Here is a 19,042-nt window from a genome sequence, read left to right on the forward strand (position 1 = left end):
TCATGGTTGGAAAACAAAGGTATGTTAATCTTTAGCTATATAAATGCTTGTGAGTAAGACCAGATGTTTTGGGCGGATCTTATGAGATTCACTGTGACATTTCCTAAGCCAGCTAACGGCAGTGATACTTGCACGCAACTTAAAGCATAACAATCAGCAAAGAAATAGCTCTTATCTCAAAATACTTTTAAGTTGAAGTACCACTGTATTTCGATTCAAGACACTGACAAAAAAATTCTGTGTCCAATCTAGTTTGCAGTTTTCCATATGTTTGATATTTTCTGGTATTTAATGTTAACTGCCTCCGTATCTTAGGTGTACACCTCGCATGGACCAACTGTCATCATGCCAACGTGGTTCTGCTCAAGACACTGGTTCTCCAATGTTGGATGGTTTAGCGAGGAAAGCAAGGTAAGAAAGGGACTAGAGTGGCACAGACATCCATATTAGTGTAATGGAGGCCAGCCAGTGTGGCTGTGCAGTGTCCGTTGGTAAACCTCCCTTCCTGACGCCTTAAGAGGTTGCGGTGGATATTTGGTTGACAGTCGCTCTCTCATTTGGAGGACCCAGGTGCAAGCCCTGGGCAGAATGAAAAGGCTGGACCTGGCAGATAAATTAAGAACCAAATAAAGTGATCAAGCTGATACCTATACCAAAACTTCCTGCTTAGCTAGACCGATACCGATTACAGATAACTCAATGTTCTAAATGTAGATTTAAGTAATTTGTGAACACTTCGTGGTAAGAAAGACTCAAACAAAGGTGGATATGACAAATTGCACCTGTAGATTTGTCTTGACCAAATATGACATCACTACTGAGGTAGAGCTAACATCACGTCCAAAAATCTGTGAATCTTGTGTCCTGATTTCCAACAGAGATTGTGGCGATTGTCATATTTCATCCATCCATCCATCCATCCATCTTCTTCCGCTTATCCGAGGTCGGGTCGCGGGGGCAACAACCTAAGCAGGGAAACCCAGACTTCCCTTTCCGCAGCCACTTCGTCTAGCGCTTCCCGGGGGATCCCGAGGCGTTCCCAGGCCAGCCGGGAGACATAGTCTTCCCAACGTGTCCTGGGTCTTCCCCGTGGCCTCCTACCGGTTGGACGTGCCCTAAACACCTCCCTAGGGAGGCGTTCGGGTGGCATCCTGACCAGATGCCCGAACCACCTCATCTAGCTCCTCTCCATGTGGAGGAGCAGCGGCTTTACTTTGAGTTCCTCCCGGATGGCAGAGCTTCTCACCCTATCTCTAAGGGAGAGCCCTGCCACACGGCGGAGGAAACTCATTTCGGCCGCTCGTACCCGTGATCTTATCCTTTCGGTCATGACCCAAAGCTCATGACCATAGGTGAGGATGGGAACGTAGATCGACCGGTAAATTGAGAGCTTTGCCTTCCGGCTCAGCTCCTTCTTCACCACAACGGATCGGTACAACGTCCGCATTACTGAAGACGCCGCACCGATCCGCCTGTCGATATCACGATCCACTCTTCCCCCACTCGTGAACAAGACTCCTAGGTACTTGAACTCCTCCACTTGGGGCAGTGTCTCCTCCCCAACCCGGAGATGGCATTCCACCCTTATCCGGGCGAGAACCATGGACTCGGACTTGGAGGTGCTGATTCTCATTCCGGTCGCTTCACACTCGGCTGCAAACCGATCCAGTAAGAGCTGAAGATCCCGGTCAGATGAAGCCATCAGGACCACATCATCTGCAAAAAGCAGAGACCTAATCCTGCGGTCACCAAACCGGAACCCCTCAACGCCTTGACTGCGCCTAGAAATTCTGTCCATAAAAGTTATGAACAGAATCGGTGACAAAGGACAGCCTTGGCGGAGTCCAACCCTCACTGGAAATGTGTTCGACTTACTGCCGGCAATGCGGACCAAGCTCTGGCACTGATCGTACAGGGAGCAGACCGCCACAATAAGACAGTCCGATACCCCATACTCTCTGAGCACTCCCCACAGGACTTCCCGAGGGACAAGGTCGAATGCCTTCTCCAAGTCCACAAAGCACATGTAGACTGGTTGGGCAAACTCCCATGCACCCTCAAGAACCCTGCAGAGAGTATAGAGCTGGTCCACAGTTCCACGACCAGGACGAAAACCACACTGTTCCTCCTGAATCCGAGGTTCGACTATCCGGCGAAGCCTCCTCTCCAGTACACCTGAATAAACCTTACTGGGAAGGCTGAGGAGTGTGATCCCACGATAGTTGGAACACACCCTCCGGTCCCCCTTCTTAAAGAGAGGAACCACCACCCCGGTCTGCCAATCCAGAGGTACCGCCCCCGATGTCCACGCGATGCTGCAGAGTCTTGTCAACCAAGACAGCCCCACAGCATCCAGAGCCTTAAGGAACTCCGGGCGGATCTCGTCCACCCCCGGGGCCTTGCCGCCGAGGAGCTTTTTAACTACCTCAGCGACCTCAGCCCCAGAAATAGGAGAGACCACCACAGATTCCCCAGGCACTGCTTCCTCATAGGAAGACGTGTTGGTGGGATTGAGGATGTCTTCGAAGTATTCCTTCCACCTATCCACAACATCCGCAGTTGAGGTCAGCAGAACACCATCCGCACCATACACGGTGTTGATAGTGCACTGCTTCCCCTTCCTGAGGCGGCGGACGGTGGTCCAGAATCGCTTCGAAGCCGTCCGGAAGTCGTTTTCCATGGCTTCCCCGAACTCCTCCCATGTCCGAGTTTTTGCCTCAGCGACCGCTGAAGCCGCACACCGCTTGGCCTGTCGGTACCTGTCCACTGCCTCCGGAGTCCTATGAGCCAAAAGGACCCGATAGGACTCCTTCTTCAGCTTGACGGCATCCCTCACCGCTGGTGTCCACCAAGGGGTTTTAGGATTGCCGCCCCGACAGGCACCAACTACCTTGCGGCCACAGCTCCGATCAGCCGCCTCGACAATAGAGGTGCGGAACATGCTCCACTCGTACTCAATTTCCAGCACCTCCCTCGTGACATGTTCAAAGTTCTTCCGGAGGTGTGAATTGAAACTTTCTCTGACAGGAGACTCTGCCAGACGTTCCCAGCAGACCCTCACAATACGTTTGGGCCTGCCAGGTCTGTCCGGCATCCTCCCCCACCATCGCAGCCAACTCACCACCAGGTGATGATCGGTAGAAAGCTCCGCCCCTCTCTTCACCCGAGTGTCCAAAACATAAGGCCGCAAATCCGATGACACAACTACAAAGTCGATCATGGAACTGCGGCCTAGGGTGTCCTGGTGCCAAGTGCACATATGGACACCCTTACGTTTGAACATGGTGTTTGTAATGGACAAACTGTGATGAGCACAAAAGTCCAATAACAAAACACCACTCGGGTTCAGATCCGGGTGGCCATTCTTCCCAATCACGCCTCTCCAGGTTTCACTGCCGTTGCCAACATGAGCGTTGAAGTCTCCCAGTAGGACAAGGGAATCACCCGGGGGAGCACTTTCCAGTACTCCCTCGAGTGTTCCCAAAAAGGGTGGGTACTCTGAACTGCTGTTTGGTGCGTAAGCACAAACAACAGTCAGGACCCGTCCCCCCACCCGAAGGCGGAGGGAGGCTACCCTTTCGTCCACTGGGTTGAACTCCAACGTGCAGGCTTTAAGCCATATTGTCATATTTCACTAGCAAACTAAAATAGCGGCTGTTCAGAAGTAGAAACTGTGGCTCCAGGTAGTCTGGTTCCAACGGGATTCGGTGTCTCGAGCGATGGTGGAGGTTATCTGAACGCCAAATCTGATTTTTTTTTTTTTTGCCCTCAAAATTATCTATCTGTCTAGGGGGCAGATAAATATAAGAATAGTATTATTCCATCCGCTCCTTTCTGATCATGGAAATGTATAAGAAACAAAAAACAATGAAAGTTTTAACCGTATTTTTGGTTCGTTTAATAGTTAAAACAAATTTACATTATTGCAATCAGTTGATAAAATATTGTCCTTTACAATTATAATAGCTTTTTTTTCCAAAAATCTACTACTCTGCTTGCATGTCAGCAGACTGGGGTAGATCCTGCTGAAATCTATGTATTGAATGTATACAGAATCGTTTTGAATCGGAAAAATATTGTTTTTGAATTGAGAATCGAATCGAATCGAATCGAAAACATCGATATATTATCGAATCGTGACCCCAAGAATCGATATTGAATCGAATCGTGGGACACTCAAAGATTCCCAGCCCTAGGGGCTTGTATATAAACATTTTCATGAAAGGAATAAAAAGAAATGATGATGATGATGAATGATAAGTGACACAGATAGGATATTTTAGCGAGTCTAAACACTCCAAAGTGCTTTATATCTGATATTTTCACATCTGATTTGGGCCACATCAGGAAGTAGGCTGAATCCGTTTTGAATCTGATCTTTTAAAATGTGACTGCAGTCTAAACGGCAAGACGTCCTGTTTGCGACTTTTGCGTCATCTTTGATCAAACTAAGTCATTTGTGTGCGCAGGAAAAGACATCTGAGTTTTATCTTGCGCAAAGCACCAGTAGTTTCACCAGTAGTAGTAGTAAGTAGCACCAGTAGTTTACAGTAGTCTCGCCTCGACTACTGTAACGTATTATTTTCGGGTCTCCCCATGTCTAGCATTAAAAGATTACAGTTGGTACAAAATGCGGCTGCTAGACTTTTGACAAGAACAAGAAAGTTTGATCACATTACGCCTGTACTGGCTCACCTGCACTGGCTTCCTGTGCACTTAAGATGTGACTTTAAGGTTTTACTACTTACGTATAAAATACTACACGGTCTAGCTCCATCCTATCTTGCTGATTGTATTGTACCATATGTCCCGGCAAGAAATCTGCGTTCAAAGGACTCCGGCTTGTTAGTGATTCCCAAGGCCCAAAAAAAGTCTGCGGGCTATAGAGCGTTTTCCGTTCGGGCTCCAGTACTCTGGAATGCCCTCCCGGTAACAGTTCGAGATACCACCTCAGTAGAAGCATTTAAGTCTCACCTTAAAACTCATTTGTATACTGTAGCCTTTAAATAGACTCCCTTTTTGGACCAGTTGATCTGCTGTTTCTTTTCTTTTTCTTCTATGTCCCACTCTCCCCTGTGGAGGGGGTCCGGTCCGATCCGGTGGCCATGTACTGCTTGCCTGTGTATCGGCTGGGGACATCTCTGCGCTGCTGATCCGCCTCCGCTTGGGATGGTTTCCTGGTGGCTCCGATGTGAACGGGACTCTCGCTGCTGAGTTGGACCCGCTTTGGACTGGACTCTTGCGACTGTGTTGGATCCATTGTGGATTGAACTTTCACAGTATCATGTTAGACCCGCTCGACATCCATTGCTTTCCTCCTCTCTAAGGTTCTCATAGTCATTATTGTCACAGACGTCCCACTGGATCATTATCGTCACCGATGTCCCACTGGGTGTGAGTTTTCCTTGCCCTTATGTGGGCCTACCGAGGATGTCGTGGTGGTTTGTGCAGCCCTTTGAGACACTAGTGATTTAGGGCTATATAAGTAAACGATTGATTGATTGATAGTTTAAATGATACCAACAAATTCTGGACAGTCATAAAATGTCTTATGGAAGTGAAACCACAATTGAGCTGCCAACTTGTTTTGTTAAACACCCCTGTAGTCTAACTGACAAATCAGCCATACTTAACTGTTTTAATGAACCTTTTATTTATTCTGGTTCTTTATCTGACTCCTTTATCTCCACATCCAAATCACTCAAATGTCCAGAAGGTCTGTATGTCACCATTCTTAAGAGAGCCTTACAAGTAGTAGATCCTGGTAAATCTGCAGGTCCTGACAAACTTGAGTCCTTCATTTTATGGGCAGCAGTTGATTTTATTGCAGAACCTCCCACGCATGTTTTTAATCTTTCCTCGTCTATTAATGAGTTTCCTAACGTGGAAATCGGCCGATGTTTTACTTTTGTTGAAAGGAGGTGATCCCACAGCTGTTAACAACTATAGACCCAAGTTAAAGTTGAAAAGTTAACAACTTAAAAAATTATTAAACCCCTATGTTCTGCTCAATCAGGTTTTAGAGAGAGACATAGCACCGTAACCGCTGCTATCAAGGTTGCGAATGACGTTATTGAGGCATTGGATTGTAAACAATATTGACCTTTCAAAAGCATTTGATATGGTTGACCATATCATTTTTGGCAGACAGACTGCACAGGATTGGCTTATCTCACTCAGCATTCTGTAAAGTGTTTTTCTAATTATCTGTACGATAGGATCAAATGCGTCTAGTTTGTTGGGCCCTCCACCTCTTTTCTCCCTGTATTAAAGGATGTACCTCAGGGTTTCATACTAGTTCAGTTGTAGTTTTCCATCTATGTAAATAATCTATGTGTTAATGTGTCAGAAACCTTTACTGAAAGCCTATACTGATATGATCTGAGATCTCATTTTCATGGTCAGCTGATATTATCCGACATCCCAATATGTAATTTTTGGTCATTCTTATTATGACACACTTTATGATTTGTGTTAGTTAGGCTTGCTGTGTATTTTGACGAATGTTTTTAATGAGACCATATCGTAATGCACCAAGCGTTACCTGACCTGAAGTTGACTTTAATTTTTTTCCCCTCATATTGAAATGTCGTCATAAATATTTGTTGCGTCCTCCAATCTCATCTTCTTCCACTTATCACTTCCACCTTTCTCTTTCACCAGGGAGTCCCTGAGGACTTGATCTTCTTTTACCAGAGTCTTCGTCAAGGAGGGGGTGTGACCAGAGTTGACCAGTGCCTGGTGGTGTACCGTTACCATGAGAAGGCCACCACACACTCTGTGAAAGAGTCAGTTTTACTGTACACTCCCCTCCTCTTAGCTACTCATATGCTCAGTCTAAAACACACACACACTCAATACATGTGTGCGGAGGGTCATCAAATTTTCCAAATTGCAGTTCTATTATTTTCCCAAAGTTTCCAACTTTGCTCTTTGTTTCTCAGATGTTTCCTTACTCTTACACCTTCTTTCTTTCTTCTCATCTTCTTTTTTTGGATCTCCATCTTCCATTGCTCCTCCTGTATACATGTATACAGTATACTGTATCTCTGTGTGTTGACTCAAACCTTTCCCAATCATCCTCCTTTCTGTCATCGTCTATCATCCGTCTTATTCCTGGAAACCTATTTAAAGCTCGCCTTGCCTACTTTCCACTCTCCCCCAACTCCTTGACACCTCTTGCTATCCCCTACTTCTGACAAGTGAAAGCAACATTTTCTTCAGCACTGCACGTATAACATGTCCACAGGAACAAGGGTACCTAATAAACGCATACTTATATCTGCATTTAGGCCTTTTATCCACATGCAAACATATATTTTTGTCCTTAAAATCTTACACTTTTGCAAACGCTGGCAAAGGTGAGGAGTTCCAAAATGTTCCACTCAGCGTATGCGTTTACACGGCTCAAACAAAGACTTGTATTCATCTTATGATATCACAATTTTCAAACCTCAACCACACTGCCTTGCTAGCTTTATTTAAACACACTATAAGAGGACTTACTGTTTGTATAACACATAAACATGCTGCTATTTTCACTCAACATTGATACAAAAGATGCATCAAAATGGGCTTTGTGTATAAACATAATTAACTTCACTAATTCACTTGTTTCAGTAGCCACAACCATTTTTCTCTTCCTGTTGCTTTTCAGACACTGTTTGCACTCACATGCATGTTTTGTTTCGTCCAGAAAAACAAGAGCGATGGCGTCACAACTATTAAGGACATGAATTATAATCATATGACTGAATTAATTGGATTTATATTATGTCTTTTGGGAAAAATAGTTTCTGTTTTGGTACGATTTGGAAAACCAAGGTACCACTGTATTTATTAAATAGAACTGCGTGTCTTTGAACCAATTTGTTAAGAGACATAATTTATTGAATTGTATGCACATGCTGTTAGAGTTTTCCTCTTTATGCCTCCTGTTTGTCAGGGAAACCATTTGGAACCTGCGAGTTGGATTCCTTCAGGAGAGGGTTATTAGCCAATGGGAGAGTTTCACCATTTGGAATGCTGGCAAACAAGGCCGCAAGCTGTACCGATACCTCAACGCCACCAATCAGAAGAAAGTATGTTTCCCGAATGAGAATTGAGGTGGTAGACATAAGAGCCACCATTTATTATGAGAAGGTCATGTTTTGTTTTGTTTTTCAGGTCAAAGCTTTCTGTGATGTTGACAAGAACAAAATTGATAAAGGTTTTTATACATATGAGGACTCCAAGGTGATGTCACATTATACATGCAGTATAGCATTAAGTCAATTAATTAAACTTCTGGGATGTGGTCTGTTACATTAAGAAGCAGATGTTTAGTTTTTTTGTAGGTTTGTGCATTATAGGCAATAAAAGTTAGGAGGTGCCGACTTGTCCAGTACCTTGCCATCCACCTGTGTGAAGCTGGGATAGGCTCCAGCATCCCCCGTCACCCCGAAAGGGACAAGCAATAGAAAATGGATGGATGGAGGGTTCTTAACCTTTTCACCCCGTCCTTTTTACATCCTCAATGCACTGCAGCATTCTTGTTAGCAGAAAATGTCCTTCCACAGTGCCACGTATAAGTCAGCAATTACTGCATCCATTACAGCAGATAAACTACATTTTTTTTACACATATCATCACTAGAGGACAAGGAATAGCTAAGCATGCTACACAGCTACACACACAAAATCTAACCACTAAGCTAGAGTTCTTGAATGTAAACAAAGGTTGCATCAGTATATGGGCGATACCAAAGCAGTGAGATCAATGTTTTTATCATTAACAATCTTTTGTTGTAAGGGCTATAAGGACAAAAACTTAAATATTTATATCTGAGCCAATAATAGGAAATAATTAAAGTATTTAATTTATATTGTTACATCACCATCCTGTGTTTTTTTCGTCTGATTATAAATATGATCAAAATGTTACCATTCATTATCTTGATAATTTGAAGTATCAGTATCAGCATTGGTGTGGCCATTACGTCCTTTGTGAATACTTGGTATTAGATAGATACCTAAATTAGTACAATCGTCTGCAACTATCCATTCATCCATTTTCTACCGCTTGTCCCTTTCGTGGTCTCGGAAGGGCTGGAGCCTATTCCAGCTGCACTTGGACAGAAGGTGGTGTACACCCTGGACAAGTCGCCACCTCATCCAAGGGCCAACACAGCTAGACAGACAACCGTTCACACTCACATTCACATGTGCAGTGAAGTATCCAACAGAAGAATATATGCTTATTACATTTTAACAGAAATGTTTATAGAAAATAAAGTTAACAAGTAGATTAATAATAGTTAAAAAAAATTAAACTGAAAAAAGGCCATACGTTAGCAGCCTAATTTGGAGCCTTTATAACCTGTTTTGTAATTGTTATATTATAATTGATATGCCAAATAACATATTGTGTGGTTATTACAAGAGGCTGCAATCTGTGTCACTTAAGATGTGACTTTAAGGTTTTACTACTTACGTATAAAATACTACACGGTCTAGCTCTATCCTATCTTGCCGATTGTATTGTACCATATGTCCCGGCAAGAAATCTGCGTTCAAAGGACTCCGGCTTGTTAGTGATTCCCAAAGCCCAGAAAAAGTCTGCGGGCTATAGAGCGTTTTCCGTTCGGGCTCCAGTACTCTGGAATGCCCTCCCGGTAACAGTTCGAGATGCCATCTCAGTAGAAGCATTTAAGTCTCACCTTAAAACTCATCTGTATACTCTAGCCTTTAAATAGACTCCCTTTTTAGACCAGTTGATCTGCCGTTTCTTTTCTTTTTCTCCTATGTCCCACTCTCCCTTGTGGAGGGGGTCCGGTCCGATCCGTCGGCCATGTACTGCTTGCCTGTGTATCGGCTGGGGACATCTCTGCGATGCTGATCCGCCTCCGCTTGGGATGGTTTCCTGCTGGCTCCGCTGTGAACGGGACTCTCGCTCCTGTGTTGGATCCGCTTTGGACTGGACTCTCGCGACTGTGTTGGATCCATTGTGGATTGAACTTTCACAGTATCATGTTAGACCCGCTCGACATCCATTGCTTTCCTCCTCTCTAAGGTTCTCATAGTCATCATTGTCACCGATGTCCCACTGGGTGTGAGTTTTCCTTGCCCTTATGTGGGCCTACCGAGGATGTCGTGGTGGTTTGTGCAGCCCTTTGAGACATTAGTGATTTAGGGCTATATAAGTAAACATTGATTGATTGATTGAATGTTGATTTTAGGCCATATTGCCCATCTCTATTTTGATGTAAATAAAATCAACAATTCTAGCAGAGACCCCAAAACCTAAAAGGTTTTATAGATAGCCATTTTCCCTACTCATAGTTTCCCAATGATTTTTCACACATGTTGTATTTGGCTTGGGCCAGCATCACAGATGAGTGCAGGTTCACCTGAGAATATATGACAGGCGTGAGAAGAAATGTAGAACGTTATGCTGCTTGTGCTTATACTGCTTTAGTTGCCCACCCAAGTACTTCTTGGGTTTCTCCTGGCACAATCTCATTTATGAACATCCCAAACATTTAATTTGAATGCCTATGCATCCGATTGCTCCCACTAAGGTATGACGAGCACTGATCTTCCTTTTTTATGACCCCACTTAGGAAAAACCAAAGCCCAAAATTCCAATTCTGCACTACAAGGATGCGTCCCCACCTTTTATCATCTGTGTCAAGCTGGTAAGCAGAAAGTGTTTTTTGTCTGTTTGCTGTTTTTAACACCCCCACCCCGCTCTGCAATCTGCATTAACGACATAATGAGCAAGGGCGTGTGCCCGGCACAGGACATAGCACACAGGAGGCCTGCAGGAAATGGGTAGAGACACCAGGCTGATCTTTGATCACATTGCGCTTGTATAAACATCAACAGATATGGCCATTTGGTTTTGTCAAAATGTACCTTCAAAAATGAAACCATTTATTTTGTAATGCCTTGCAACGTGCACACTAAAATGCAGTCAGGCTGCCAAATTTCAAATGGCCTTCTTATCAGTCGGATTCAGACATCGAATCTACACTGACTCCCCCAGCACGCCATACTAATTGCTCAATTAAAAGGAATTAAAGTGTAATTTTCTCTTACAAACACCTGGACTCTATTCTACATTTGTCAGCCAAATGTCACACTGCTCAAAGCAACAATAGGATGTCTTAGACCTGTTCTCACCAGCCAAGGTTGAAGCACATTTCTACAAGCAAAGTCACCACAGAAAAACACCAAAGATAACATTAAAGCTAGGAAGAAGTGGCTTTCATTGCACAAACAGCTGCTGAAAAGCATAGTCAAGCTAATGAGACAAAGCAGAATGATTGTTTTGGAAAAACATTTTCAAACTTTTTTCCCTTTTTTGATGTTTGCGATGTGATGTAGGACATGACAGGCGGCCTTCTGGAGGAAAACCTCAAGTCATTGCAGTTGAAAGAAGGAACAGATTTCTTCCATTTCAACTGACAGCTTGGAGAAGCATCAGAGAACAAGACTGGTGTGTCACTGCATGGCTCTTGGGCATGAACTTCACCAGAGTTGCATAGGTTCGTAATGGAATCGTCTTTCACTCCTTAATGACAGGGCTGTCCAAATGTTTTCCAACCAGGACCGCATACAGAAATGTTGAAGGATCCAGATGCATCACGCCCCATTGATATTTTTTTTAAATTAAAGATACTAAAACCAATACAATGTAGGTCAGTCAATATATAGTTAACTATTTCAACAAAACATCCAATTTTAGCTTTGTGTTCTAGGTAACAAAGCACATTAGTGTAATTTCTAAGTAAAGATGTGACAATATGAAAATGTCATATCGCGGTCATAATTCGGTTATCATCATCACGGTATTTTTGAATGTGCTAAAAAAAAATACTTACACACACACTGAAATCTTTTAACCAAGTTGTATTTTTTTAGATAAATAAATAAAATAAATAGACGGATACTTAAAAAAAAACGTTCAATATTGTTCTTGCTTCATTAGAGCCATATAGTGTTTCAATACGTTTATCTTCTTCCGTTTGAATTTGTTTAGGTTTTAATCGTGTTTGTATGTGTAGTGTCTTATAGTTAAGCTAGCTAATGATTTCCACACTAGCTTGCTTTTTCGATAAATGAGCTGTATCAGCGATCCTTAAAGGGGAACATTATCACCAGACCTATGTAAGCGTCAATATATACCTTGATGTTGCAGAAAAAAGACCATATGTTTTTTTAACCGATTTTCGAACTCTAAAAGGGTGAATTTGAATTGATAGCCTGTCGAGCGATGACCTTTCACCTGTGACGTCACAAAATGAAGCAATCCGCATTTTGCTCAATCTTATTACACGCACCAAGTCAAATCAGCTCTGTTATTTTCCGTTTTTTCGACTGTTTTCCCTTACTTTGGAGACATCATTTCTCGTCGGTGTGTTGTCGGAGGGTGTAACAACACGAACAGAGACGGATTCAAGTTGCAACAGTGGCCAAAAGATGCGAAAGTCCCTCGTTTGTTCTGCACACTGTACCGACGACAGCTATGCTAGGACAGAGATGGCAAGAATGTGTGGATATCCTGCGACACTCAAAGCAGATGCATTTCCAACGATAAAGTCAACGAAATCACAAAGGTGAGTTTTGTTGATGTTATTGACTTATGTGGAGTGCTAATCAGACATATTTGGTCACGACATGACTGCAAGCTAATCGATGCTAACAAGCTATTTAGGCTAGCTGTATGTACATGTTGCATCATAATGCCTCATTTGAAGCTATATTTGCATCCAGCCTTTCCCTCCACCCACATTTAATGCCAAACAAACACATACCATTCGTTGGTTAGAAGGCGATCGCCGAATTCGTCCGCGCTTCCTCCCGTGCTGCTGTCTGTCGTGATATGGCTCAATAGCTTCAGTTTCTTCTTCAATTTCGTTTTGGCTATCTGCCTCCACACTCCAACCATCCGTTTCAATACATGCGTAATCTGTTGAATCGCTTGCGCCGCTGAAATCCGAGTCTGAATCAGAGCTATTATGCTATACCTTTCTGTGCTATCCGCCATGTTTGTTTCTGGTGGCTTCACGCAGTGACGTCACAGGGCAATAGACGGGTGGATATAACGAAGGTTAAAATCAGGCACTTTGAAACCGTTTTTCGGGATATTGTATGATGGGTAAAATTTTGAGAAAAACTTCAAAAAATAAAATGAGTCACTGTTAACTGATTTTTGTTGGTTTTAACCCTTCAGAAATTGTGATAATGTTCCCCTTTAAGTTTAACTATCAATCCTGGTTTTAGGATCTTTTTAATATTAAACAGTGAGTTTATTATTTATACCAGACATTTTTTAAATCCCTACATCAAACCTAACCTCCTTGACATTTACATTGTTTCCTTCTTATTCATTGCTAATATTATTATTATTCCGCCATGTAAAGCTTTAACCAATGCTTTAGCACACTCAAAAACCACTGTATCTTGCAAAGACTTTGTACCCAAGTTCATTATAACAGAAAGCCCAAAATCATCAAAGACTATATAAAGTAAGATTCTCAGGTCCTCAGCTATTTTGGTTGTGATGTACCGTTTTGGGGGGGATTTGGGCCTGTTCCATTTTTTTTTTATTTCTTTTTAGTGTAAATGTTCTAATCCAGAACATATTTATTTTGTCTGTAGAACGTGTCACAGGCCAATAAAAAATGGACCTGCACTATGACATAAAAAGCTGGTGGATGTTAGGCACCTTGCACTCCACCTTCTGCTTGAGGATACCCAACAGGTGCTCAATTGGTTTCAGGTCTCGAGGAGACATATTTGGCCACTTCATCACCTTCTTGGAGGTCAGTACCAAGGGAGTGATCATGCTCTGCTTCTTCCCCTTGTCAAGTACATCTTAGAATTCATGTTTCTTCCCAGTTAACCACAACTCCCCAGTGCCAGCAACACTCATGCTGCCCCAGACCATGACTCTACCGTGCGTGACAAAGTGCCTTGCTACGCACTTGTGTCCGTCTTATTTGACAATGAAGGCTATATATTGAGTATTTTTCAGTGAGTAATAAATCTATACTGTGACACAAGCTGTACACTGACTAAGGTAAATTAGAGTCACATTTTTATTTCTTTAGTATTGTCCTCTTTGAAGATATACTGTAGTAAAAATGGTTGTGGAAATCTTAGTATACTGTTGGAATGGGAAATATGTGCTCATTGCAATTGTTAAACAGTCTTTTTAATGGGTATATGTGAATAAGTAGCCCTGTCCTACAAGCGTGGATTGATGATTAGATTAGATTAGATTAGATAGTACTTTATTTATTCCGTCAGGAGAGTTCCTTCGGGAAAATTACAATTTTCAGCACAATCCCATTCAAGATCAGACAAACATCAAAGGGAGACAGAACAGGATCGCTGACGGGTCTGCCGGCTTCCAGCGCCCCTTACAAAAAAAGATGAGATACAGGTAAACAAGGGGGGGGATAAAAAAAAAATTGATGATTAAAATAAAATAAAAAAATCGGTCTTAGCCTGGGCCCTGGAGAGGGGGTGCAGACTGAGGCCAAGGGAAAACAACAACAACTCATAGCCATAGTACACATCCCTCTTCCATGTGTGTAAGAGGGAAACATCAAAGAACACAGAGGACATTAAAGACATTAAAGCAGCAGATACAACCAGACACTTCTACATACAGCTATGAATAAAAAGTAAAAGAAACATATCCACTGTGGTGGCCTCTGCGGTGTTCCACGCCATCGTCCGCTGGGGTGGAGGGAGGATGGCCAGAGACAGGAGCAGACCCAACAAAGCAACCAGGACAGCCGACTCCACTCTCGGCCAGTGTCCAGTCCGCATGGATGAGCGAGGATACGTCCAAGGTGACTGAGGTGTCCGACACCTGCTCACCCAGTCAAGACACCGCGAAGCCTCTCCGTCCCAGCGCTCAGTGCTAGCTCCGCAGCCATGTCCCCCTCATCCGCATCTCCTCCAGTCCCTCCAAAGCGACTCCGGTGTGGCAGACACCCAGCAGCTGGTCTCCATGGCCAAAAGGCTCCCGAGAGGCAGATCCAGAAGTCCACAAAAAAAGCACCACAGAGGTCACGAAAGTGCCACCCCTTGTCAAACAGTCCCAAAGGGTCCCGGATCAAAAGGCAAAAAAATATAATAACACATGAAAACAAGAGGGAAACACAAAAGGATGACACAAGAGCACAGAGCTCCTGCCTACAGCAGCCACTACAGCAGCGCCATCTTGGAAAAAATGCATGTACCGTAAGTTCGGTACTAATGGACAAAAGCCTGCCGACTTTTTGCCTCCAGCTGATTTAGCTTGTACGTTAGAGATGCAGCTATCAAATATTTTAACGATCTATCAATTAGTTTGTTTGTGTAATCGGATAAAACTCACTTTATATCCCCCAATGCAACATTGAAATTGCATTTTTAACGTGTACATTAATGAAATATTTAAAGAAAAAACGTTCCACTTTTAGGCACAACACAGATCTGGGAACCCACACACAATTGCTCTCATGTGCACTCTACTGCAACAGCCGTGCAGGAAACTATTTGGGTATTTAAAGTTACGGGCACTCCATGCGGTGCAGATTTTATACATTTTCATAAGTTACACTCGTTGAATAATCGAATCAACGTAATATAAATCTATCCTTTTTTTAATCGATTAATCGTTGCAGCCCCTGTGCAGATTTTATATAGTGCATATTCGGTTTAGCTCGGTTGGTAGAGTGGCCGTGCCAGCAACTTGAGGGTTGCAGGTTCGAGTCCCGCTTCCGCCATCCTAGTCAATGCCGCTGTGTCCTTGAACAAGACACTTTACCCACCTGCTCCCAGTGCCACCCACACTGGTTTAAATGTAACTTGGATATTGGGTTTCACTATGTAAAGCGCTTTGAGTCACTAGAGAAAAGCGCTATATAAATATAATTCACTTCACTTCACTTCTCCTGAAAACCAGTGTCCTCTGTAGTGGACATTTGTGTTTTGCTTGACAGGGCTTTTTTCCCTAACATTTTGAATTCACATAAAAGAAATAGACAGAAACAAATGTCCACTGCCAAGGATGGTGGTTTCTTATCTTAATGGTGGCCCAATGTTATTAGATGATATGATAACTACAGATTTAAAATGACTAAGGGCATCAAAGTACAGTGTTGACCTTCTCACTTGAACTTGTAGAGATGTTGATAGTATATCATCAGAACATTGAGGTTATAAAGGGTGTGGCCATACACAACATTTGCTACACAGCCCACACATCTGCTCCAAACATGGACACTGTGTGTTCTTGTTTCTGAGTTGCCTATGAAACAATATTCCCTCCAAGAGAGAGCACAGCCCTGATACATAAACACTCACAAAATGTTTATTTTGCCTCACAGAGCGTGACGCTTTTCAGCCTGCAGCCAAACAGACCTTTGACCACAAATCTTCACAAGTGTTCTTGCCTTTCTTTAAATTTACAAGCTGCAGCAACACAACAGGATTGTGTTTAATGTAGGTCTGATACTGCTGATAGTTTAACACTTAAAAAAATAACGAGTGTGTTCTTCAGATCTGACATCAAAACTCTGCACCTCTGATTGCTGTTATTGTCCTGAACAATTTTATTTGTTGTTTGATCTCTGAAAACTACTCATATCAAAGATAAAAATACAAATAAATATTAGTATTATCTGTCATTTAACTAGTCCACTTTTTTTGTCTTGAATTAAAGGGGCTTTATTAGGCTAAACCAACTTTTCTTACCCCTTGGCACCTGTTTTTTGTGTATTTGGGATCTCCAAAAGTCCAGAAAATTTCAAATCAAACCATTGAGGCATGATGGGCAGAGGGGTTAGTGCGCCTGCCTCACAATACGAAGGTTTTGAGTAGTCAGGGTTCAATCCCAGGCTCGGGATCTTTCTGTGTGAAGTTTGCATGTTCTCCCCGTGACTGCGTGGGTTCCCTCCGAGTACTCCGGCTTCCTCCCACTTCCAAAGACATGCACCTGGGGATAAGTTGATTGGCAACACTAAATGGTCCCTAGTGTGTGAATGTGAGTGTGAATGTTGTCTGTCTATCTGTGTAGGCCCTGCGATGGGGTGGCGACTTGTCCAGGGTGTACCCCGCCTTCCGCCCGATTGTAGCTGAGATAGGCACCAGCGCCCCCCGCAACCCCAAAGTGAATAAGTGGTAGAAAATGGATGGATGGATTTAGCAGTATTTATAAAGCAAGCTTTCTTCAAACGAGCCGTTTGCAATTAGAGAGGATAGTGACGTATTTTGCCATAGTTACGTCTGCGGATATCTCCATATATGGTAGAGGTTTACCAGAAAGGCTTTGCGTGAGTCCACCATATTTATTCAGCTGTAGTCCGACATTGTAGTCACAATGTTCCTTAGTTTTCTCTATCAATCAATCAACCAGTAAACGTTTATTTATATAGCCCTTAGTCACAAGTGTCTTTAAAGGGCTGCAAGGGCCACAATGACATCTTCGACTGAGATTCCACCATCGGGGCAAGAAAAAACTCAATCCATTGGGATACAATGACTAACCTTAGAGGGGACCGCAGATGTGGGTTGTTCTGCAGATGATGTCAAAATCTCATTGATATTATAGGAAATGACTGCCAGATTAATTTCCATCCATCCATCCATCATCTTCCGCTTATCCGAGGTCGGGTCGCGGGGGCAGCAGCCTAAGCAGGGAAGCCCAGACTTCCCTATCCCCAGCCACTTCGTCTAGCTCTTCCCGGGGGATCCCGAGGCGTTCCCAGGCTGGGCGGCAGCCGAAGGCAGGGCACTTGGCGGTCCGATCCTCGGCTACAGAAGCTAGCTCTTGGGACGTGGAACGTCACCTCACTGGGGGGGAAGGAGCCTGAGCTAGTGCGCGAGGTAGAGAAGTTCCGGCTGGATATAGTCGGACTCACCTCGACGCACAGCAAGGGCTCTGGAACCAGTTCTCTCGAGAGGGACTGGACCCTCTTCCACTCTGGCGTTGCCGGCAGTGAGAGGCGACGGGCTGGGGTGGCAATTCTTGTTTCTCCCCGGCTCAAAGCCTGTACGTTTGAGTTCAACCCAGTGGACGAGAGGGTAGCTTCCCTTCGCCTTCGGGTGGGGGGACGGGTCCTGACTGTTGTTTGTGCTTACGCACCAAACAGCAGTTCAGAATACCCACCCTTTTTGGGTACACTCGAGGGAGTACTGGAAAGTGCTCCTCCGGGTGATTCCCTTGTCCTACTGGGGGACTTCAACGCTCATGTTGGCAACGACAGTGAAACCTGGAGAGGCGTGATTGGGAAGAATGGTCGCCCGGATCTAAACCCGAGTGGCGTTTTGTTATTGGACTTTTGTGCTCGTCACAGTTTGTCGATAACAAACACCATGTTCAAACATAAGGGTGTCCATATGTGCCAGATTAATTTTTAAAAGCAAAAAATACATTAAGACAACTTGTCGTCTTTTGGACGCTGTGGGTTTTTTTATTTGCTGAATTAGCTCGGAGCAAAATGAACTACACCTCCCCTAAACATTACCGAATATTTGAACGAAGCTACAATGTTGGCAGTCCTCGTTCCCTACTGGAATCTCTCAGGGCTAAAGTGTACAGATTGAAGAATAAGGAGCTTGGGAGAAATTCCTCTGCCAATGTGACACAACAAGTATCCAACCAAAGCTAGTTGTTTGAAGAAGACCTTACTCTGTCTAAGTACACACCAGCTGTGATAAAGCACTTGGTAGGTGATCACAATGAACCCTAATGGAGAATCTATGAAAAAGACTCAAGTAGAGAGTAAACAGAGCTTTGCTGTGTGTTTACACTCCATCTTTGCCATGATAACACACTCGCACAATAAATGACACTGACCCCAGAGGCAGCTTGCCAAACAAACCTGCAGCAAGCAGGGCAGCTGATAAGAGTTGGGTGTGTTTGGGTGAGGAGAGCATGTCGAGGTCAGACACTGAAGGCCTTGTAACGCATTCCTTTGTTTCTTCATCTTTTTCCCCTTTCCCTCTGCTATGCTAACCTGCAAGGCCAAAGTACACAACTGCTTGTTCTGATATGATGA

General features: G+C 43.7%; 1 protein-coding gene across 6 annotated transcripts in view; it reads left to right on the forward strand.

The window, feature by feature from the left end:
- The window catches only part of b3gntl1 (UDP-GlcNAc:betaGal beta-1,3-N-acetylglucosaminyltransferase-like 1), a 55,543-nt gene that overhangs the window by 19,493 nt on the left and 17,008 nt on the right, over positions 1-19,042 (forward strand). Inside the window, exons 8-15 of one of the 6 annotated variants that reach the window (XM_061881271.1) lie at positions 316-411; positions 6,664-6,788; positions 7,946-8,081; positions 8,167-8,235; positions 10,601-10,675; positions 11,367-11,478; positions 11,565-13,807; positions 13,884-14,047. In XM_061881271.1, the coding sequence (XP_061737255.1) occupies positions 316-411; positions 6,664-6,788; positions 7,946-8,081; positions 8,167-8,235; positions 10,601-10,675; positions 11,367-11,447 (582 nt within the window). In that variant the 3' untranslated portion in view covers positions 11,448-11,478; positions 11,565-13,807; positions 13,884-14,047. Of the gene's footprint in view, positions 1-315; positions 412-6,663; positions 6,789-7,945; positions 8,082-8,166; positions 8,236-10,600; positions 10,676-11,366; positions 13,808-13,883; positions 14,048-19,042 lie in introns of those variants that run through there. The other 5 variants (XM_061881267.1, XM_061881268.1, XM_061881269.1 and 2 more) reach the window with 5 other exon arrangements.

This window comes from Nerophis ophidion, linkage group LG20 (genome assembly GCF_033978795.1).
Source record: "Nerophis ophidion isolate RoL-2023_Sa linkage group LG20, RoL_Noph_v1.0, whole genome shotgun sequence".
Classification (NCBI taxonomy): domain Eukaryota; kingdom Metazoa; phylum Chordata; class Actinopteri; order Syngnathiformes; family Syngnathidae; genus Nerophis; species Nerophis ophidion.